This window comes from Hyla sarda, unplaced genomic scaffold, assembly GCF_029499605.1.
Source record: "Hyla sarda isolate aHylSar1 unplaced genomic scaffold, aHylSar1.hap1 scaffold_837, whole genome shotgun sequence".
NCBI lineage: Eukaryota > Metazoa > Chordata > Amphibia > Anura > Hylidae > Hyla > Hyla sarda.
This window is the reverse complement of record NW_026610864.1, coordinates 100,648-120,518: the sequence shown is the minus strand read 5'-3', so window position 1 is coordinate 120,518 and position 19,871 is coordinate 100,648. Positions and strand designations below refer to the sequence as shown.

At 41.9% G+C, this 19,871-nt stretch overlaps 1 protein-coding gene and 4 non-coding genes across 7 annotated transcripts; all 5 read left to right on the top strand.

The window, feature by feature from the left end:
• The first annotated feature begins 1,064 nt into the window (after positions 1-1,064).
• On the top strand, positions 1,065-5,903 carry LOC130347379 (uncharacterized). 3 transcript variants are annotated; one of them, XM_056554658.1, is made up of 6 exons: positions 1,065-2,637; positions 2,887-3,021; positions 4,104-4,152; positions 4,243-4,284; positions 4,948-5,037; positions 5,700-5,903. In XM_056554658.1, the coding sequence occupies exons 1-6, from the start codon at positions 1,345-1,347 to the stop codon at positions 5,759-5,761; spliced, it is 1,671 nt and encodes a 556-aa protein (XP_056410633.1). In that variant the 5' UTR covers positions 1,065-1,344; the 3' UTR covers positions 5,762-5,903. The 3 variants fall into 3 exon arrangements, 1 of the variants encoding a protein (XP_056410633.1); XR_008885322.1 differs by lacking the exons at positions 4,104-4,152; positions 4,243-4,284 and having other exon boundaries at positions 4,948-5,006; positions 5,700-5,761; XR_008885321.1 differs by lacking the exons at positions 4,104-4,152; positions 4,243-4,284 and having other exon boundaries at positions 5,700-5,739.
• Positions 5,904-6,259: 356 nt separating this feature from the next.
• On the top strand, positions 6,260-6,452 carry LOC130347436 (U2 spliceosomal RNA). Its single transcript, XR_008885369.1, has one exon. It is a non-coding gene; the product is annotated as a U2 spliceosomal RNA (small nuclear RNA).
• A 6,904-nt stretch (positions 6,453-13,356) lies between these two features.
• LOC130347437 (U2 spliceosomal RNA) lies at positions 13,357-13,548 on the top strand. Its single transcript, XR_008885370.1, has one exon. It is a non-coding gene; the product is annotated as a U2 spliceosomal RNA (small nuclear RNA).
• Positions 13,549-15,633: 2,085 nt separating this feature from the next.
• LOC130347412 (U2 spliceosomal RNA) lies at positions 15,634-15,824 on the top strand. Its single transcript, XR_008885349.1, has one exon. It is a non-coding gene; the product is annotated as a U2 spliceosomal RNA (small nuclear RNA).
• A 2,086-nt stretch (positions 15,825-17,910) lies between these two features.
• LOC130347411 (U2 spliceosomal RNA) lies at positions 17,911-18,101 on the top strand. Its single transcript, XR_008885348.1, has one exon. It is a non-coding gene; the product is annotated as a U2 spliceosomal RNA (small nuclear RNA).
• Positions 18,102-19,871: the final 1,770 nt, after the last annotated feature.

The window sequence follows — 19,871 nt, the reverse complement described above, 5'->3', positions numbered from 1 at the left end:
TGTCTCCATCTGCTGGCGGTATTGAATAAGCATTGCTGCACTGATGGGGTATGCATTAGACGAAAAAAAAGAAGAAAAAGAAGAATAATACGCCCAGAAAAGAGGCGAAAAGGAGAAAAACGTAAAAAAACGTGAAAAAAAAGTAAGAGGAAGAGAAGGGAAAAAAAGGTGGAAATGGGTTTAAAAGTGATTTCGGCGGAGAAATATATATATATATATATATATATATATATATATATATATATATATGCGCACACACACACATAGATATAAACGTATTCTCCGTTGAGATATTGCAGCCGCTGCTGTGTCCAGGCCCAGGAGCCTTAGCACTGTGCTGTGATGTCACTCAATACCACTGACATCACTAGGTGTAAACAACATCTCTCCTTTGCTGTGTATGTGACTATGGAGCTGTTTGGTGATGTCGTCTATTACGGCCTTCATAGAAGCAACAGGAGATTGTTGCATCCATCTTGAACCCTCAGAACTACAGTGCTATGATGTCACTCACTTCCACAGGCCTTGCAGAGTGTAAACAACAACAACCCAGCTTTGTTGTGTATGTAACCAAAGGGATTTGTGATGTCACCTAGAACCTTCACAGCAGCGACAGCTTTATGAGGAGCATCAGCACTGCTCTGCCTGAGCAGAACCATCACCGCCATAGGTTGTCAAATAACCCGGATTTAACCCACACAGGTAAGTCCAATGGGGTGCAGGCATGTCCTCTATGCTTACAGCTTCCCGTGGGTGTTGGTTTGATACCGTTTGGGGACAGCCAAGGAGGCATCTGCAGGCAACAAAGGTAGGTGTGTGCTTGTGTGTGTGTTTCCTATGCAGATCCTAAGCCCAGTGTCACATGCAAGTAGGAGGAGTAAGAAGGGTTCCTGGCAAATCCGGGTTATGGATTGCATTTAAAAAGGCCCCGTGGGAGTGCAATGGGCCCCTGTCTTGCTGCTTAGCAATAATGGTATGGGTTTAGGTTCTGCTGTGTGTACTGGTGGTTGACTGCCCCCCAGCCCAGAGTGTGCATGGAAAATTGTCTGGCAGCCTCCCTGACAGCAAGCAGTGATAGTGCCCATGAAGGGGACCTTGTTGGGCCCGCCCCTTTCACGGTTATCGCTTCTCGGCCTTTTGGCTAAGGTATAGGGATATACCTTGGCTGATCCGGTTCCTGCTTTTGTGGGTGCTCTGAGACCCCCCTCCTCGGCCCTGGGACATCGCCCTTCGTTGGGCTTAAGTCCCTTGCTGCTATTGGGGAGGGGGCCCACCTCAGTGTAGAGTTGCGATCCCCCTTTGCCTTAGGGACCTAGTGTCTCTTTGGTGCGCTTGATTGTGAGCATGGCGTCAGCCAGTGACGGAGATCCAGGCATGGTACCATCTTATGCCAAGCTCAAGAACTCAGTACGTATATCGTACTTGGAGGACCAGAGAAAGAACCGGGACCTGAAGTACATCGTGGAGCAAGTTCTGCTGGGCGTCTTTGGATTAAGGAAGCATGAGATATTATCCATCCAAGATTATCCGAAAAGAGGAGTATACGATGTTACTTTTACGGAAGGAGGTATTTACAAGGACTTTGTTATACAGATGAAGAAGGTAAGCGGAGATGCCCGCTTGAGTGGAATAAGAATTGTTGAGCACTTTCCCGATGAACTTATGCTTTTAGTTATAAAAATGTACTCTCCATACGTTAAAGAAGATGAAATTGTTGTGTTTTTAAGGAATTTTTGTAAAAAAATTATAAATAGAGGGAAAGTGATGAATGAGTGTGGAATATGGTCCTCTAAGTGGAAGTTTCTGGTTGAGTTCAAAGAAGATCTATTACTCCCAGGACGAAAGGTTATGCCTCCAGCTCGGTTCAAGTTAGGAAATGTAAATGGTGACGTGTTTTTCCCAGGAATGCCCAATTTCTGCAGAGCTTGTAGAAGATATGGACATGATAAAAACGTATGTGAGAGTACATGTACAAATTGTGGCAGCACTGAGCACTCCTCCAGAGAATGCACAAAAGAAAAGAAATGCAGTTTATGTTACAGAGTTGACCATTTGTATGCTTCTTGTCCTCACAGAAACAAAGAGAAACAACAGAGAAGCCAGCCAGACCCCCGTCATATGAACAGAGAAGACAGCAAACCAGAAGAAAACCCAACTGATCAACATGGTGAGTCTGCTACCTCTGATGAAGATGGATATGAGAAACCCTCCAGCATGAAGGTAAGAAGAAAGGAGAAGAAAGCATGGCAGACAGGAGCTCCTCTCTCGCAGCAGAGGGGTAGTAACCTGGATGAAGCTGTCAGCAAGCCTCAGAGTGCCCCCCTGAGGAAGCCAGAAAATGTTGGGGCTAAGAGAAGAAAGACCGGAACAGGAAGAGAAGAGGCGTTTGTGGAAGAAGAGGGGGGGGTAGGGATGCCATCAGGTGTTCCAGCCCCCTCCCCAAGTGAAACAGGCAACTCGTCCATGGTTCCCGACACGGTGGAAGTCGTTGTGCCCGACCAGCTGCCCGGGGTGGCTCCGACAGGTCATCCCGGGGAGGAGATGGACACTGGGCAAGGTGACGGAGACGGGACAACCCCTGTTCCGGCGAAGAGGAATCCTCTCCTTAGTCCCCTACCGGAGGATCTTCAGGAGGAGGTAATGGAGGAGTCAGACGGTAGCAGCTCACCGGAATCTCTGGTGACAGTGAGATCAGAAGGGGAAAATGATAGTTTTGGGGGTCTGGCTGATGAGGATGAGATAGAATGTGCACAAAGATATTGAAAGTGGTCTCTCTGTAACCTTTAATGATGGCGCTCCATGGACTCTCCCTCAATGTGAGGGGCCTTAAGACACACGCAAGAAGAACTGCTATTTTTAATTTTTTATCCTTTTTGTCTGCATCAGTTTTCTTCTTACAGGAATGTGGCATCCCTCACCAAGCATCATACAAGAAATATGAAGAAGACTGGAAGCATGGCCCCTCAGTGTGGTCAGGGTCCAACGCATCTAAATCTGGAGGAGTTGCTATACTTTTTAAGGGTAATGTTAATATAATTTTTAAGCAAGAGATTTTACCAGGAAGGATTTTATTAGTTAAAGCTTTTATAAATGGTTTTACATGGCAGTTTTTAAACTTTTATGGTTCACCTGATAAAAAAGAAAGAGAAGAGATGTTAGAGATTTTACCTCTTTTTATTAATGATTCTTATCCTTTGATTTTAGCTGGGGATTTTAATTGTGTTTTAAGAGGTGAGAAAAGATATTCTCGAGCTACTAGTAGAAATTATGATAAGACATCTAACATTTTAAAAAATATTACTTTAGATTTTAGGCTTATAGATGTTTTTAAAAAATGTAATCCAAATTTACCTGATACTGAAGGCATTACATGGAGTAATGTGAATTGTAGCTCGAGGATTGATTTTATCTTCTCTTCTCAAAATGTTTTACCTGCCAAATGTGAGCTTTTAACTAATATATTTTCTGATCATAAATGTCTTCTATTTGTTTTAAATCCTGTTCCTGGTTTTAAGAGGGGTATTGGTTCATGGAAATTGAACATATCTCTTTTAGAAGATAAAATAATCTTAACAGAATACGCCAATTTTTATAATAAATGTAAAAATAATAGAGACCCAAATATAGATATAAAAGTATGGTGGGAAAATATGAAGAAAAAAACTAAAGATTTTTTTATAAAACAAGGTATCCAAAAAGCTAAAGATAAAAGACATTGTTATGATATTTTAAATACACATCTTCAAACTCTTTTTAAATTGCACAATATAGGGATAGATGTAAAAGATGATATTGTTAACATTAAAAAAGAAATAAAAACATTTTTAAATGAAAAAGGTAAAGAGATCATTTTTAAAGCTAAAATCAAACATATTGAAAATAACGAAAAATGTACAAGATATTTTTTTAAAAAATCTAATCAAAAAAGAGTCCATATCGAAAAACTAGAAGGAGAAGTGGAGATGAATAAAATTTTATTTAAAGTACAATGTTATTATAGGGAACTTTTTAATGAGAAAAAAATAGATGCTAATTTCATGAACGATGCCTTAAACAAAATAGAACGTGTTTTAGAGAATAATTCTCAATCCTTTCTTTTACAGTCTATCCCAGAGAAGGAAATATTGGATACCATAAACAGTTTTAATTTGGGTAAAGTACCAGGGTCTGATGGCCTGCCAATCGAATTTTATAAGGTTTTTTATGAGGTTTTAAAAGATGATCTTTTATCTCTTTTTACAGATGTTTTTAATACCAAGATTTTACCACAGTCATGGAAAATGGGTGAGGTTTCTCTGCTCTTTAAAAAAGGTGATAAAGAGGATATTAGGAATTGGAGACCAATAACCCTTTTAAACGCTGATTATAAAATAATGGCTAAAATATGTGCAAACAGACTAAAAAATGTTATAGATAAATTAATACATAATAATCAAGTGTGTGGTATACCGGGTAGAAACATGTGGGAAAATTTAAACCTCATAAAAGATATAATAGAAGATGCTAAAATAAGGAAAAGTAATTTAGCAATTTTAACAATAGACTTTGAAAAAGCATTTGACAGAGTCTCGCACTGTTTTTTATTTAATGTTTTAAATAAAATGGGCATACCAGAAGGTTTTTTAACGTCACTCAAAGCCTTTTATAATGACTGTTTTAGCAAAATTTTAATTAATGGTTTTAAGACTGAAATGGTTCCTTTAAAATCTGGTGTGAAGCAGGGTTGCCCCCTATCACCCCTTTTATTTATTTGTGCACTAGAGCCACTTTTATGTGTCATAAGAGGTGATAAACAGATCCGTGGGATAAGGCTCCCCGGAGGAAATGGTCTTGAAGCTAAAGTAGTCAGTTATATGGATGATGTAGCAGTGACATGTCAAGATAGCCTGGCACTTAAAAAAACTTTAACACAAATTAACTATTTCTGTTGTGCTTCTGGTTTTAAAGTGAATTTTAACAAGTGCGAGATTTTAAAAGTCGGCAAGCTGGATACAAGAGACATAAAGGTACCGGTAGTAGAAAAAGTAAAAATTTTAGGTGTGTATTTTAATGAATTAAATAATGGAAACGAAAGCTGGGAGCTAACAATGCAAAAGGTGAACCAAAAATTATGTGTATGGAGACTAAGAGACCTTACAATGGAAGGAAAAGTGCTGATTTTAAAGATGGTGATTTTACCTTTGCTTTTATATTTAAGTTTAGTGTTCCCACCTAACACACATATAATACGTAAAGTCTCAAAAGTCTGTTACACCTTTTTTTGGAATTCCAAATATGAGAAGTTAAAAAGAGAAATTGTATCTAAACCTAAAGAGAAAGGGGGGAAAAGTTTTACTGATTTTACTGCGTTCCTTTATACAAAATTCTTTTCATTGTGTCTTAAGAATGTTTTTAAAGACAACTATTGGTCGTTCTTTTTGCGCTATAATGTTGGTAATCTCATGAGACACCATGGTTGGTTTGAAACAGATCTTAAACACCCTTATGCTTTTAACCTCCCTATTACTTATTGTATTTTAGAAAAGATTGTTTCTCTTTTTAAACTGTTTGATTTTAGTAAAGATATTCTAATCGATGGGAAAAAACTTACGAGAGTCATTTTAAACAATATTAACATGTGCCAAGTTGGAAATTTTAATGATGATAAATGTAAAGAAATCTGGAGAATTGTGAACTCATTTTATCTTTTTAACTCACAGAAGGACTTATCCTGGAGCTGCATCCACAGTTGCCTTCCGTGCCGGGCTTTCCAACACCGTAGAGGATTTGCAAGCACAGCAAAGTGTCCAAGAGAGGGATGCCACGAAGAGGAGACTGTTTTACATCTTTTATGGACATGTGATTTTTCTAGAAGGATATGGACTAAAATGCTGCCACTTTTAAACAAAATTGCTGCTATAAAAGACTTGGACTATAATATGGTTTTATATGGGTGTTTGGATTGTCCCGGCGAACAAGAGAAACGGAAGGCATGGCAAATAATAAACTGTGTGAAGGCAGCTCTGTGGAAAAATAGGAATATTTTATTATTTAAAAAGGACATTTTATCTTTCGATGATGTTATTGGAATGATATTAAGTGAAATGTACATCTATCTTTTAATCGATAAACAAAGTGATGAGTTTGCATTCTTAAAATGGCATTTTACCGACTGGCATATGTGAAATTGTAAAATTGTAAGTTTTTTATGTTCCCCTGGTTTTAATGCTATGTAACTATGTAACTATGTTAAAACTTGAAACTTAAATAAAATAGGTGTGTACCTGTGAAGGTGCAGCCAAGTTAAAAAAAAAAAAAAATCTGTTCTTATCAGTTTAATATCTGATACGTCCCCTATCTGGGGACCATATATTAAATGGATTTTTGAGAACGGGGGCCGATTTCGAAGCTTGCTTCCGTCGCCCTATGCATTGACCCGATATGGCAGTATCTTCGGGTACAGTGCACCACCCCCTTACAGGGTTAAAAAGAAAGATTCCTACTTTCATTGCTACCTGCTTGCTGGCTAGCCAGCTAGCCAGCCCTGTGGGCCTTGCTGCTGCTGCAGCCAAAAAACAAAAGGTGGTGCTGCTGCTGCTTCTGCTGCTTCTGCTTCTGCTTGTGTCTGGCCCCTGTTGGAGCGTCCAGGCACAGGACTTCTGCTGCTGCTGACTAAATGGCCTCCTTAATTGGATCATTTGAGTAGCCAGCACACCTGTGCAGGTAGGGCATGACATGATAGGCAGCTGCCTTGATAGCGGGTGGGTGCTGAATGTTCCTAATTGACAAAATAAGATTAATGCTTATGAAGAAATATAAAATCTCATCCCTTCCCCAATATCGCGCCACACCCCTACCCCTTAATTCCCTGGTTGAACGTGATGGACATATGTCTTTTTTCGACCGTACTAACTATGTAACTATGTAACATAACATGGGGGGGGGGGGTCTTCTGGCTGTTCACACAGGTGTGTCATTGCTGTACATTGACCATGCATTGCTTCTGTGGTATTGCAAAGGCAAAGACAAATGCTTCCAGCCATCCATTGCACTAATGGATTGGTCATCAGCTGGCTGTCTATGTCCCGCATCAATATAGACCAAAGTACAGAGGGTTAGGCTATGCTATTGTGCACCTACCTGATGCATCAGAAGGTGCGAGGCCCTTGCTAAATTCTGTGCACAGACTTTGAGATCTATGCTTTAGACTGTATCTAAACCTGCTCCAACATGGACTGACATTCTGGCCTACTTTCAGCCGATGCGACTTGTCTGTCGCTGAACAGTCGCTTTTTATGTATTCAGCACCTATGTATAATGTTGTAAAAATGCTCTAGAAGCTAAAGTCGCAGAAATGTCACACATATTTGGCCTGCAACTTTCTGTGCGACAAATTCAGACAGGAAAAATCAGTATAAATCCTTAGAAAATTATCCCCCAGTGTCTCCATCTGCTGGCGGTATTGAATAAGCATTGCTGCACTGATGGGGTATGCATTAGACGAAAAAAAAGAAGAAAAAGAAGAATAATACGCCCAGAAAAGAGGCGAAAAGGAGAAAAACGTAAAAAAACGTGAAAAAAAAGTAAGAGGAAGAGAAGGGAAAAAAAGGTGGAAATGGGTTTAAAAGTGATTTCGGCGGAGAAATATATATATATATATATATATATATATATATATATATATATATGCGCACACACACACATAGATATAAACGTATTCTCCGTTGAGATATTGCAGCCGCTGCTGTGTCCAGGCCCAGGAGCCTTAGCACTGTGCTGTGATGTCACTCAATACCACTGACATCACTAGGTGTAAACAACATCTCTCCTTTGCTGTGTATGTGACTATGGAGCTGTTTGGTGATGTCGTCTATTACGGCCTTCATAGAAGCAACAGGAGATTGTTGCATCCATCTTGAACCCTCAGAACTACAGTGCTATGATGTCACTCACTTCCACAGGCCTTGCAGAGTGTAAACAACAACAACCCAGCTTTGTTGTGTATGTAACCAAAGGGATTTGTGATGTCACCTAGAACCTTCACAGCAGCGACAGCTTTATGAGGAGCATCAGCACTGCTCTGCCTGAGCAGAACCATCACCGCCATAGGTTGTCAAATAACCCGGATTTAACCCACACAGGTAAGTCCAATGGGGTGCAGGCATGTCCTCTATGCTTACAGCTTCCCGTGGGTGTTGGTTTGATACCGTTTGGGGACAGCCAAGGAGGCATCTGCAGGCAACAAAGGTAGGTGTGTGCTTGTGTGTGTGTTTCCTATGCAGATCCTAAGCCCAGTGTCACATGCAAGTAGGAGGAGTAAGAAGGGTTCCTGGCAAATCCGGGTTATGGATTGCATTTAAAAAGGCCCCGTGGGAGTGCAATGGGCCCCTGTCTTGCTGCTTAGCAATAATGGTATGGGTTTAGGTTCTGCTGTGTGTACTGGTGGTTGACTGCCCCCCAGCCCAGAGTGTGCATGGAAAATTGTCTGGCAGCCTCCCTGACAGCAAGCAGTGATAGTGCCCATGAAGGGGACCTTGTTGGGCCCGCCCCTTTCACGGTTATCGCTTCTCGGCCTTTTGGCTCAGATCAAGTGTAAACTTGGTCTGGGTCAGGGGTGCGGGTGTTCTGCTGAGCAGGAATCCGGAGTGGTGATCTTACTGTGGAATCGACAGACAAGAGAAGAACAATGGCTGGAAAGGAATACCTCCCTGCGATTGAGAAGACTGTACGTTTTGTGGTGGAAACTTCTGACCGGGGTAAGAATCGGATTGAGTACATTGGACATGAACTTGTGGAGAAATTGGGCGGTTTTGGCATGGATAGTTTGTTCTGTGTGCAAGAGAATAGGAAGCAAGGAATATATGATGTGTCCTTCATCTATGAAGCTGATTGCCAGAACTTCTATGAATGTTTGAAAAGAAATGCCAATAACCCTGTCTTGGAAAATGTAAAGTTTTTTCCTCTGTTTGAGATGGGAGTGAAGACTCTGTTTGTACATATGTACAATCCGTTCTTAGACCCGGATATGATTAAGAACTTTCTAAGTATCTACTGTGAAAGTGTCCAAGGGGGAGTGAAGCAAACTAGTAGTTTGGGTGTGTTTAATGGCACATGGAAGTTTTTTGTAAAACTGAAGCTGGATCCTGGGAGCATTGGTGGAGTGAAACACCCACCGGCCAATTTTTCAATCGCTGGAAACCGGGGTTATGTCTATTATTATGGCCAGCCATTGTTTTGCCGTGATTGTTTGCTGTTTGGACATGTTAAAGAGGCTTGTCCAGGTAATAAGAAGTGCCGAAATTGTAAAATGCCAGGGCATGAGGCGGGAGCTTGTCCACAGCCCAGAACTTGTGATCTTTGTGGCCTTGTTGGACATGTGTATAGAAATTGTCCGGAGGTGGCTAAGAGGGAGAAGGAGAAAGAGGCCAGAAAAGATTTGGCAATTAAAAAAAGGGAAAAGGCAAAGGCAGACATGGCAGAAAAGAGTGTGATTGCTAGCATTATTGAGAAAGCAACGGTGGTGGAAGAGAAGGTGCAGGAGGAGATTGAAGAGGAGATGGAGGAGGAGGTGAGAATTGAAGAGGTGCCTAGTCCTCAGGTGTCTGGCACTCAAAAAGTTGAATGGTCGAATTCAGAAGAGGAAAGTGCTAAAGAGAGAGAGGAAGATCTTTTTCGTCCCCCACGGAAGGCGGCGAGAGGTGCCAGTGGTGAAAAGATGGAGCAGACGGTGGTGGAGACGAGTAATCGTTTTGCCGCAATATCTGAGGGTGAAATGGATAAATGCATTGGAGAAGAAACTTCTCCCTCGACACTGAGCCGTAAAGTTCATTAACTCTCTTCTAGGTTTTTTTCTTCCTATGGGTTGTTATTTGATTTGATATGTCTTTTTCGGTTAGTTTGTCAAATGTTAGAGTCTTTAAAAATAAGAATAGAAGAGCGGCCATTCTGGAGGAATTGGCAGGAACTAATAATGACATAATTTGTCTACAGGAATGTGGATTGGATTTTCCTCCAAAAAAGGAGGAGTGGAGATATGGACCAGCAGTGTGGTCTTGCTCTAATGTAAATAGAAATGATGGAGTTGGGGTTTTGTTTAGGAATAATAAGTTTAAAGTTTGTAGTCAAATGGTGTTAAGGGAAGGAAGGTGTGTGTTGGTGGAGGTTGGGTTACATGGGTTTAAGTTTAAGTTAATTAATGTTTATGCACCTGTGAATAAGGAGGAGAGGGTGGGTTTGTTTGAAATAATTAAGGGTTTTTTGTCTGGGAAGGAACCAGTGTTGTTAGTAGGTGATTTCAACTGTGAGATTGGGAGGGATGCGGATGTTTCTGGAAATATGCTTAAGAGTATGGTGAGTGATTTCAAGTTAAGAGATGTGGTTGAAGTGTGTGGTGTGAATCCTGTGTTAGCAACATATCATGCTGAGAGTGGAAGGAGTGAGTCAAGATTAGATATGTGTTTTGTGTCCAAAATGATAGGATGTATGTGGTATAAGCAAGAGAGAGTGATTTATTCTGATCATGAGCGTGTGAGTTGTGGTTTGGTGTTGGATGAGATTTGCATAAGTGGGAGGGGTTACTGGAAGCTTAATGTGAAACTGTTGGATGAAAAGGAGGTATATGATAGGTATATTAAGAAGTATAAGTTATGGTGTGAGAAGAAAAAAGAATTTTTGGATTTATTGTGTTGGTGGGAGTGGGTTAAAGAAAGAACTAAGGTTTTTTTCAAGAGGGAAGGTTATAAAAGGAAAGCTAGGGAAAGAAAGAAGTATGAATGGCTGAATAAAAGGTTGGGGTTTCTCATTAAGTTGAAAAAGAAGGGATGGAGAGTGGATGGTAAGATTGATGCTGTGAAAAGAGATATAAAGGATTGGTTGAATGAAAGAGGAAAAGAGTTAATGTACCGAGCAAAAGTGGACAAATTGGAGAAGGATGAAAAGTGTTCAAGATATTTTTTTAAGAAAGTGATTGGGAGAAAGGATGATTTAGTGAGTGTGTATGATAAGGATGGTGGTTTGGTGAGAGGCAAAGCTGTACTGAATGTGGTGAAAGAGTTTTATGAGGACTTATATGCAGTCAAACAGTGTGATAGGGGTTTGGCTGAGGAAGTGCTGGAAGTGATTGATAAGAAGGTAGATTGTAATGAGTATGAGAGTTTAATGAGAGAGATTGGAATGGAAGAAATTAAAAGGACGGTTGATAGTATGGCTAAAAATAAGACTCCTGGAGAGGATGGGTTGCCGGCTGAGTTTTATGTGAAATTGTGGGATGTACTGAAGGATGATATGGAGAGTATCTTTAAGTATATGTGGGCTAATGGAAGATTGGTGGAAAGTATGAAGAGTGGGATAGTGGTTTTGATTTATAAGAAAGGGGATGTGAATGATGTAAGGAATTGGAGGCCGATAACTTTGTTGAATGTGGATTTTAAAATATTTGCAAAGCTGATTACAAATAGAATGAGGGACGTGATAGAGCAAGTGATTGGGGAGGAGCAAGTGTGTGGTGTGCCAGGAAGAAGAATTAGTGAGAATTTGTGTTTGTTGAGAGATATATTGTGGGATGGTATGTGTAGAAAGCAGGTGGTTCGTGTGTTGTCAATTGATTTTGAAAAAGCTTTTGACCGTTTGTCGCATGGGTTTTTGTTTAAGGTGCTAGTTAAAATGGGGTTTCCAGGTGATTTTGTGAATATTGTGAGAATGTTGTATAAGGAAGTGTATAGTAAGATTCTGATTAATGGATGGATGACTGAGGAGATTAAAGTATGTTCAGGGGTGAGACAGGGATGTCCCTTGTCACCTATTGCTTTTATTTGTGCTATGGAACCATTATTAGAATTATTGCGTAAGGATAAATGTGTGAGAGGTGTGAGAGTTCCGGGGGGTCGTGGTAAAGAGGTTAAAGTGTTGGCTTATATGGATGATGTATGTGTGGTAAGTGAATCTGTTGCGGCTGTAAGAAGATCCAAGTTATTGGTAAGTCTGTTTTGTGGTGCGTCTGGTTTTAAGGTCAATTGGGGAAAGAGTGAATATAAATGTTTTGGTGGTGTGACTCAGAGTGAGGATGTTGGTATGGAAGGGGTGGAAGGGCCTATTCAGGTGTTGGGGGTGAAGATGGATGAACGGTTGGATGGTAGAAATAGTTGGGAGGATGTGGGGAAGAGAGTGCAAAAGAAATTGAATTTTTGGAGGTTGAGAGAGTTGTCAATGGTTGGTAAGGTTATGATAGTGAAGAGTGTGATTTTGCCAATACTGTTATATGTTGCTGTTGTGTTTCCGCCAAGTTATATGGTTTTGCGAAAGGTGAAAAGAATGTTATTTGTGTTTTTGTGGGGTACAAAGATGGAAAGAGTTAAGAGAGAGATTGTAATGAAAGATGGTAAAAATGGAGGAATGGACTTTCCGAATGTTGACGTGTATCTGGGTGTGAATATTGTTTTTGCTTTGAAAAGAATGATGGGAGGTGAAAAGAGTTGTGCATGTATGGTGAGATATTTGGGTGGCAGTGTGTTATGTAAATTGGGTTGGTTGGAAAGAGATTTGAGAGTGCCTTATGCTTTTGTGTGTCCTAGTTGGTATGTATATGTGGTGAAATTTTTGGAGAATTATAGGTTGATTGGTGTGGGTCCAGAAGTGTTTGTGAGTAAAAAGAGTATGATTGGGTACATTAAAAAAGACGAAGTTGAATGTTCAATTAATATGGTGAGAGCTATAGATGTGGGGAGAGTGTGGAAGAGTATAATGACTGTTGGAGTAACAAATAGACAACGTGAGATAGTATGGCAGAGTTTGCATGGTGCTTTACCGGTAAGAGAATTTCAAAGAAATAGAGGAATTGGAAGGTATGAGAGGTGTCCAAGAGATGGGTGTGATGGGATTGAGAGTGTGATGCATGTATTTTGGAATTGTGAAATGGCGCAAGGTGTGTGGAAAGGGATGAGTTTGCTGTTTAAAGAATTGACTGGTATAAGGTATATGTCGTATGATGTGGTTATGTTTGGACTTAGTATGGTAGGGAGAGATAAGGAAAGGGTTTTTTTTGTGTTGCTTGCCGTTATTAAAGAAGTACTTTGGGATGTTAGGAATTTATGTGTATTCAAAAGAAAAAACGTGTCGGTGGAGGGTTGTATTAAGATGATTCTAGATAGGTTATATGTTGTTTATTTGTGTGATAGGAAGAATTTGGGGGATAAGGATGCTGAGGGGATATGGAAGTTTTTGAAATGGAGATATCTTGTAAGTTTGTAATTGGTGATGGTATTTATGTTTGTTTGAAATTGAAAATAAAAAGAAAGACCTAATGATGAGTTGGACTTTACTACAGAAAGTCTAAGTGACGAAGTATGGAGTTGGATTTTGATGTTTTAATGTCCAAACCTGAAGGTTTAAAAAAAAAAAAAAAAAAAAAAAAAAAAAAAATCTGTTCTTATCAGTTTAATATCTGATACGTCCCCTATCTGGGGACCATATATTAAATGGATTTTTGAGAACGGGGGCCGATTTCGAAGCTTGCTTCCGTCGCCCTATGCATTGACCCGATATGGCAGTATCTTCGGGTACAGTGCACCACCCCCTTACAGGGTTAAAAAGAAAGATTCCTACTTTCATTGCTACCTGCTTGCTGGCTAGCCAGCTAGCCAGCCCTGTGGGCCTTGCTGCTGCTGCAGCCAAAAAACAAAAGGTGGTGCTGCTGCTGCTTCTGCTGCTTCTGCTTCTGCTTGTGTCTGGCCCCTGTTGGAGCGTCCAGGCACAGGACTTCTGCTGCTGCTGACTAAATGGCCTCCTTAATTGGATCATTTGAGTAGCCAGCACACCTGTGCAGGTAGGGCATGACATGATAGGCAGCTGCCTTGATAGCGGGTGGGTGCTGAATGTTCCTAATTGACAAAATAAGATTAATGCTTATGAAGAAATATAAAATCTCATCCCTTCCCCAATATCGCGCCACACCCCTACCCCTTAATTCCCTGGTTGAACGTGATGGACATATGTCTTTTTTCGACCGTACTAACTATGTAACTATGTAACATAACATGGGGGGGGGGGGTCTCCTGGCTGTTCACACAGGTGTGTCATTGCTGTACATTGACCATGCATTGCTTCTGTGGTATTGCAAAGGCAAAGACAAATGCTTCCAGCCATCCATTGCACTAATGGATTGGTCATCAGCTGGCTGTCTATGTCCCGCATCAATATAGACCAAAGTACAGAGGGTTAGGCTATGCTATTGTGCACCTACCTGATGCATCAGAAGGTGCGAGGCCCTTGCTAAATTCTGTGCACAGACTTTGAGATCTATGCTTTAGACTGTATCTAAACCTGCTCCAACATGGACTGACATTCTGGCCTACTTTCAGCCGATGCGACTTGTCTGTCGCTGAACAGTCGCTTTTTATGTATTCAGCACCTATGTATAATGTTGTAAAAATGCTCTAGAAGCTAAAGTCGCAGAAATGTCACACATATTTGGCCTGCAACTTTCTGTGCGACAAATTCAGACAGGAAAAATCAGTATAAATCCTTAGAAAATTATCCCCCAGTGTCTCCATCTGCTGGCGGTATTGAATAAGCATTGCTGCACTGATGGGGTATGCATTAGACGAAAAAAAAGAAGAAAAAGAAGAATAATACGCCCAGAAAAGAGGCGAAAAGGAGAAAAACGTAAAAAAACGTGAAAAAAAAGTAAGAGGAAGAGAAGGGAAAAAAAGGTGGAAATGGGTTTAAAAGTGATTTCGGCGGAGAAATATATATATATATATATATATATATATATATATATATATATGCGCACACACACACATAGATATAAACGTATTCTCCGTTGAGATATTGCAGCCGCTGCTGTGTCCAGGCCCAGGAGCCTTAGCACTGTGCTGTGATGTCACTCAATACCACTGACATCACTAGGTGTAAACAACATCTCTCCTTTGCTGTGTATGTGACTATGGAGCTGTTTGGTGATGTCGTCTATTACGGCCTTCATAGAAGCAACAGGAGATTGTTGCATCCATCTTGAACCCTCAGAACTACAGTGCTATGATGTCACTCACTTCCACAGGCCTTGCAGAGTGTAAACAACAACAACCCAGCTTTGTTGTGTATGTAACCAAAGGGATTTGTGATGTCACCTAGAACCTTCACAGCAGCGACAGCTTTATGAGGAGCATCAGCACTGCTCTGCCTGAGCAGAACCATCACCGCCATAGGTTGTCAAATAACCCGGATTTAACCCACACAGGTAAGTCCAATGGGGTGCAGGCATGTCCTCTATGCTTACAGCTTCCCGTGGGTGTTGGTTTGATACCGTTTGGGGACAGCCAAGGAGGCATCTGCAGGCAACAAAGGTAGGTGTGTGCTTGTGTGTGTGTTTCCTATGCAGATCCTAAGCCCAGTGTCACATGCAAGTAGGAGGAGTAAGAAGGGTTCCTGGCAAATCCGGGTTATGGATTGCATTTAAAAAGGCCCCGTGGGAGTGCAATGGGCCCCTGTCTTGCTGCTTAGCAATAATGGTATGGGTTTAGGTTCTGCTGTGTGTACTGGTGGTTGACTGCCCCCCAGCCCAGAGTGTGCATGGAAAATTGTCTGGCAGCCTCCCTGACAGCAAGCAGTGATAGTGCCCATGAAGGGGACCTTGTTGGGCCCGCCCCTTTCACGGTTATCGCTTCTCGGCCTTTTGGCTAAGATCAAGTGTAGTATCTGTTCTTATCAGTTTAATATCTGATACGTCCCCTATCTGGGGACCATATATTAAATGGATTTTTGAGAACGGGGGCCGATTTCGAAGCTTGCTTCCGTCGCCCTATGCATTGACCCGATATGGCAGTATCTTCGGGTACAGTGCACCACCCCCTTACAGGGTTAAAAAGAAAGATTCCTACTTTCATTGCTACCTGCTTGCTGGCTAGCCAGCTAGCCAGCCCTGTGGGCCTTGCTGCTGCTGCAGCCAAAAAACAAAAGGTGGTGCTGCTGCTGCTTCTGCTGCTTCTGCTTCTGCTTGTGTCTGGCCCCTGTTGGAGCGTCCAGGCACAGGACTTCTGCTGCTGCTGACTAAATGGCCTCCTTAATTGGATCATTTGAGTAGCCAGCACACCTGTGCAGGTAGGGCATGACATGATAGGCAGCTGCCTTGATAGCGGGTGGGTGCTGAATGTTCCTAATTGACAAAATAAGATTAATGCTTATGAAGAAATATAAAATCTCATCCCTTCCCCAATATCGCGCCACACCCCTACCCCTTAATTCCCTGGTTGAACGTGATGGACATATGTCTTTTTTCGACCGTACTAACTATGTAACTATGTAACATAACATGGGGGGGGGGGGGTCTCCTGGCTGTTCACACAGGTGTGTCATTGCTGTACATTGACCATGCATTGCTTCTGTGGTATTGCAAAGGCAAAGACAAATGCTTCCAGCCATCCATTGCACTAATGGATTGGTCATCAGCTGGCTGTCTATGTCCCGCATCAATATAGACCAAAGTACAGAGGGTTAGGCTATGCTATTGTGCACCTACCTGATGCATCAGAAGGTGCGAGGCCCTTGCTAAATTCTGTGCACAGACTTTGAGATCTATGCTTTAGACTGTATCTAAACCTGCTCCAACATGGACTGACATTCTGGCCTACTTTCAGCCGATGCGACTTGTCTGTCGCTGAACAGTCGCTTTTTATGTATTCAGCACCTATGTATAATGTTGTAAAAATGCTCTAGAAGCTAAAGTCGCAGAAATGTCACACATATTTGGCCTGCAACTTTCTGTGCGACAAATTCAGACAGGAAAAATCAGTATAAATCCTTAGAAAATTATCCCCCAGTGTCTCCATCTGCTGGCGGTATTGAATAAGCATTGCTGCACTGATGGGGTATGCATTAGACGAAAAAAAAGAAGAAAAAGAAGAATAATACGCCCAGAAAAGAGGCGAAAAGGAGAAAAACGTAAAAAAACGTGAAAAAAAAGTAAGAGGAAGAGAAGGGAAAAAAAGGTGGAAATGGGTTTAAAAGTGATTTCGGCGGAGAAATATATATATATATATATATATATATATATATATATATATATGCGCACACACACACATAGATATAAACGTATTCTCCGTTGAGATATTGCAGCCGCTGCTGTGTCCAGGCCCAGGAGCCTTAGCACTGTGCTGTGATGTCACTCAATACCACTGACATCACTAGGTGTAAACAACATCTCTCCTTTGCTGTGTATGTGACTATGGAGCTGTTTGGTGATGTCGTCTATTACGGCCTTCATAGAAGCAACAGGAGATTGTTGCATCCATCTTGAACCCTCAGAACTACAGTGCTATGATGTCACTCACTTCCACAGGCCTTGCAGAGTGTAAACAACAACAACCCAGCTTTGTTGTGTATGTAACCAAAGGGATTTGTGATGTCACCTAGAACCTTCACAGCAGCGACAGCTTTATGAGGAGCATCAGCACTGCTCTGCCTGAGCAGAACCATCACCGCCATAGGTTGTCAAATAACCCGGATTTAACCCACACAGGTAAGTCCAATGGGGTGCAGGCATGTCCTCTATGCTTACAGCTTCCCGTGGGTGTTGGTTTGATACCGTTTGGGGACAGCCAAGGAGGCATCTGCAGGCAACAAAGGTAGGTGTGTGCTTGTGTGTGTGTTTCCTATGCAGATCCTAAGCCCAGTGTCACATGCAAGTAGGAGGAGTAAGAAGGGTTCCTGGCAAATCCGGGTTATGGATTGCATTTAAAAAGGCCCCGTGGGAGTGCAATGGGCCCCTGTCTTGCTGCTTAGCAATAATGGTATGGGTTTAGGTTCTGCTGTGTGTACTGGTGGTTGACTGCCCCCCAGCCCAGAGTGTGCATGGAAAATTGTCTGGCAGCCTCCCTGACAGCAAGCAGTGATAGTGCCCATGAAGGGGACCTTGTTGGGCCCGCCCCTTTCACGGTTATCGCTTCTCGGCCTTTTGGCTAAGATCAAGTGTAGTATCTGTTCTTATCAGTTTAATATCTGATACGTCCCCTATCTGGGGACCATATATTAAATGGATTTTTGAGAACGGGGGCCGATTTCGAAGCTTGCTTCCGTCGCCCTATGCATTGACCCGATATGGCAGTATCTTCGGGTACAGTGCACCACCCCCTTACAGGGTTAAAAAGAAAGATTCCTACTTTCATTGCTACCTGCTTGCTGGCTAGCCAGCTAGCCAGCCCTGTGGGCCTTGCTGCTGCTGCAGCCAAAAAACAAAAGGTGGTGCTGCTGCTGCTTCTGCTGCTTCTGCTTCTGCTTGTGTCTGGCCCCTGTTGGAGCGTCCAGGCACAGGACTTCTGCTGCTGCTGACTAAATGGCCTCCTTAATTGGATCATTTGAGTAGCCAGCACACCTGTGCAGGTAGGGCATGACATGATAGGCAGCTGCCTTGATAGCGGGTGGGTGCTGAATGTTCCTAATTGACAAAATAAGATTAATGCTTATGAAGAAATATAAAATCTCATCCCTTCCCCAATATCGCGCCACACCCCTACCCCTTAATTCCCTGGTTGAACGTGATGGACATATGTCTTTTTTCGACCGTACTAACTATGTAACTATGTAACATAACATGGGGGGGGGGGGTCTCCTGGCTGTTCACACAGGTGTGTCATTGCTGTACATTGACCATGCATTGCTTCTGTGGTATTGCAAAGGCAAAGACAAATGCTTCCAGCCATCCATTGCACTAATGGATTGGTCATCAGCTGGCTGTCTATGTCCCGCATCAATATAGACCAAAGTACAGAGGGTTAGGCTATGCTATTGTGCACCTACCTGATGCATCAGAAGGTGCGAGGCCCTTGCTAAATTCTGTGCACAGACTTTGAGATCTATGCTTTAGACTGTATCTAAACCTGCTCCAACATGGACTGACATTCTGGCCTACTTTCAGCCGATGCGACTTGTCTGTCGCTGAACAGTCGCTTTTTATGTATTCAGCACCTATGTATAATGTTGTAAAAATGCTCTAGAAGCTAAAGTCGCAGAAATGTCACACATATTTGGCCTGCAACTTTCTGTGCGACAAATTCAGACAGGAAAAATCAGTATAAATCCTTAGAAAATTATCCCCCAGTGTCTCCATCTGCTGGCGGTATTGAATAAGCATTGCTGCACTGATGGGGTATGCATTAGACGAAAAAAAAGAAGAAAAAGAAGAATAATACGCCCAGAAAAGAGGCGAAAAGGAGAAAAACGTAAAAAAACGTGAAAAAAAAGTAAGAGGAAGAGAAGGGAAAAAAAGGTGGAAATGGGTTTAAAAGTGATTTCGGCGGAGAAATATATATATATATATATATATATATATATATATATATATATATATATATATATATGCGCACACACACACATAGATATAAACGTATTCTCCGTTGAGATATTGCAGCCGCTGCTGTGTCCAGGCCCAGGAGCCTTAGCACTGTGCTGTGATGTCACTCAATACCACTGACATCACTAGGTGTAAACAACATCTCTCCTTTGCTGTGTATGTGACTATGGAGCTGTTTGGTGATGTCGTCTATTACGGCCTTCATAGAAGCAACAGGAGATTGTTGCATCCATCTTGAACCCTCAGAACTACAGTGCTATGATGTCACTCACTTCCACAGGCCTTGCAGAGTGTAAACAACAACAACCCAGCTTTGTTGTGTATGTAACCAAAGGGATTTGTGATGTCACCTAGAACCTTCACAGCAGCGACAGCTTTATGAGGAGCATCAGCACTGCTCTGCCTGAGCAGAACCATCACCGCCATAGGTTGTCAAATAACCCGGATTTAACCCACACAGGTAAGTCCAATGGGGTGCAGGCATGTCCTCTATGCTTACAGCTTCCCGTGGGTGTTGGTTTGATACCGTTTGGGGACAGCCAAGGAGGCA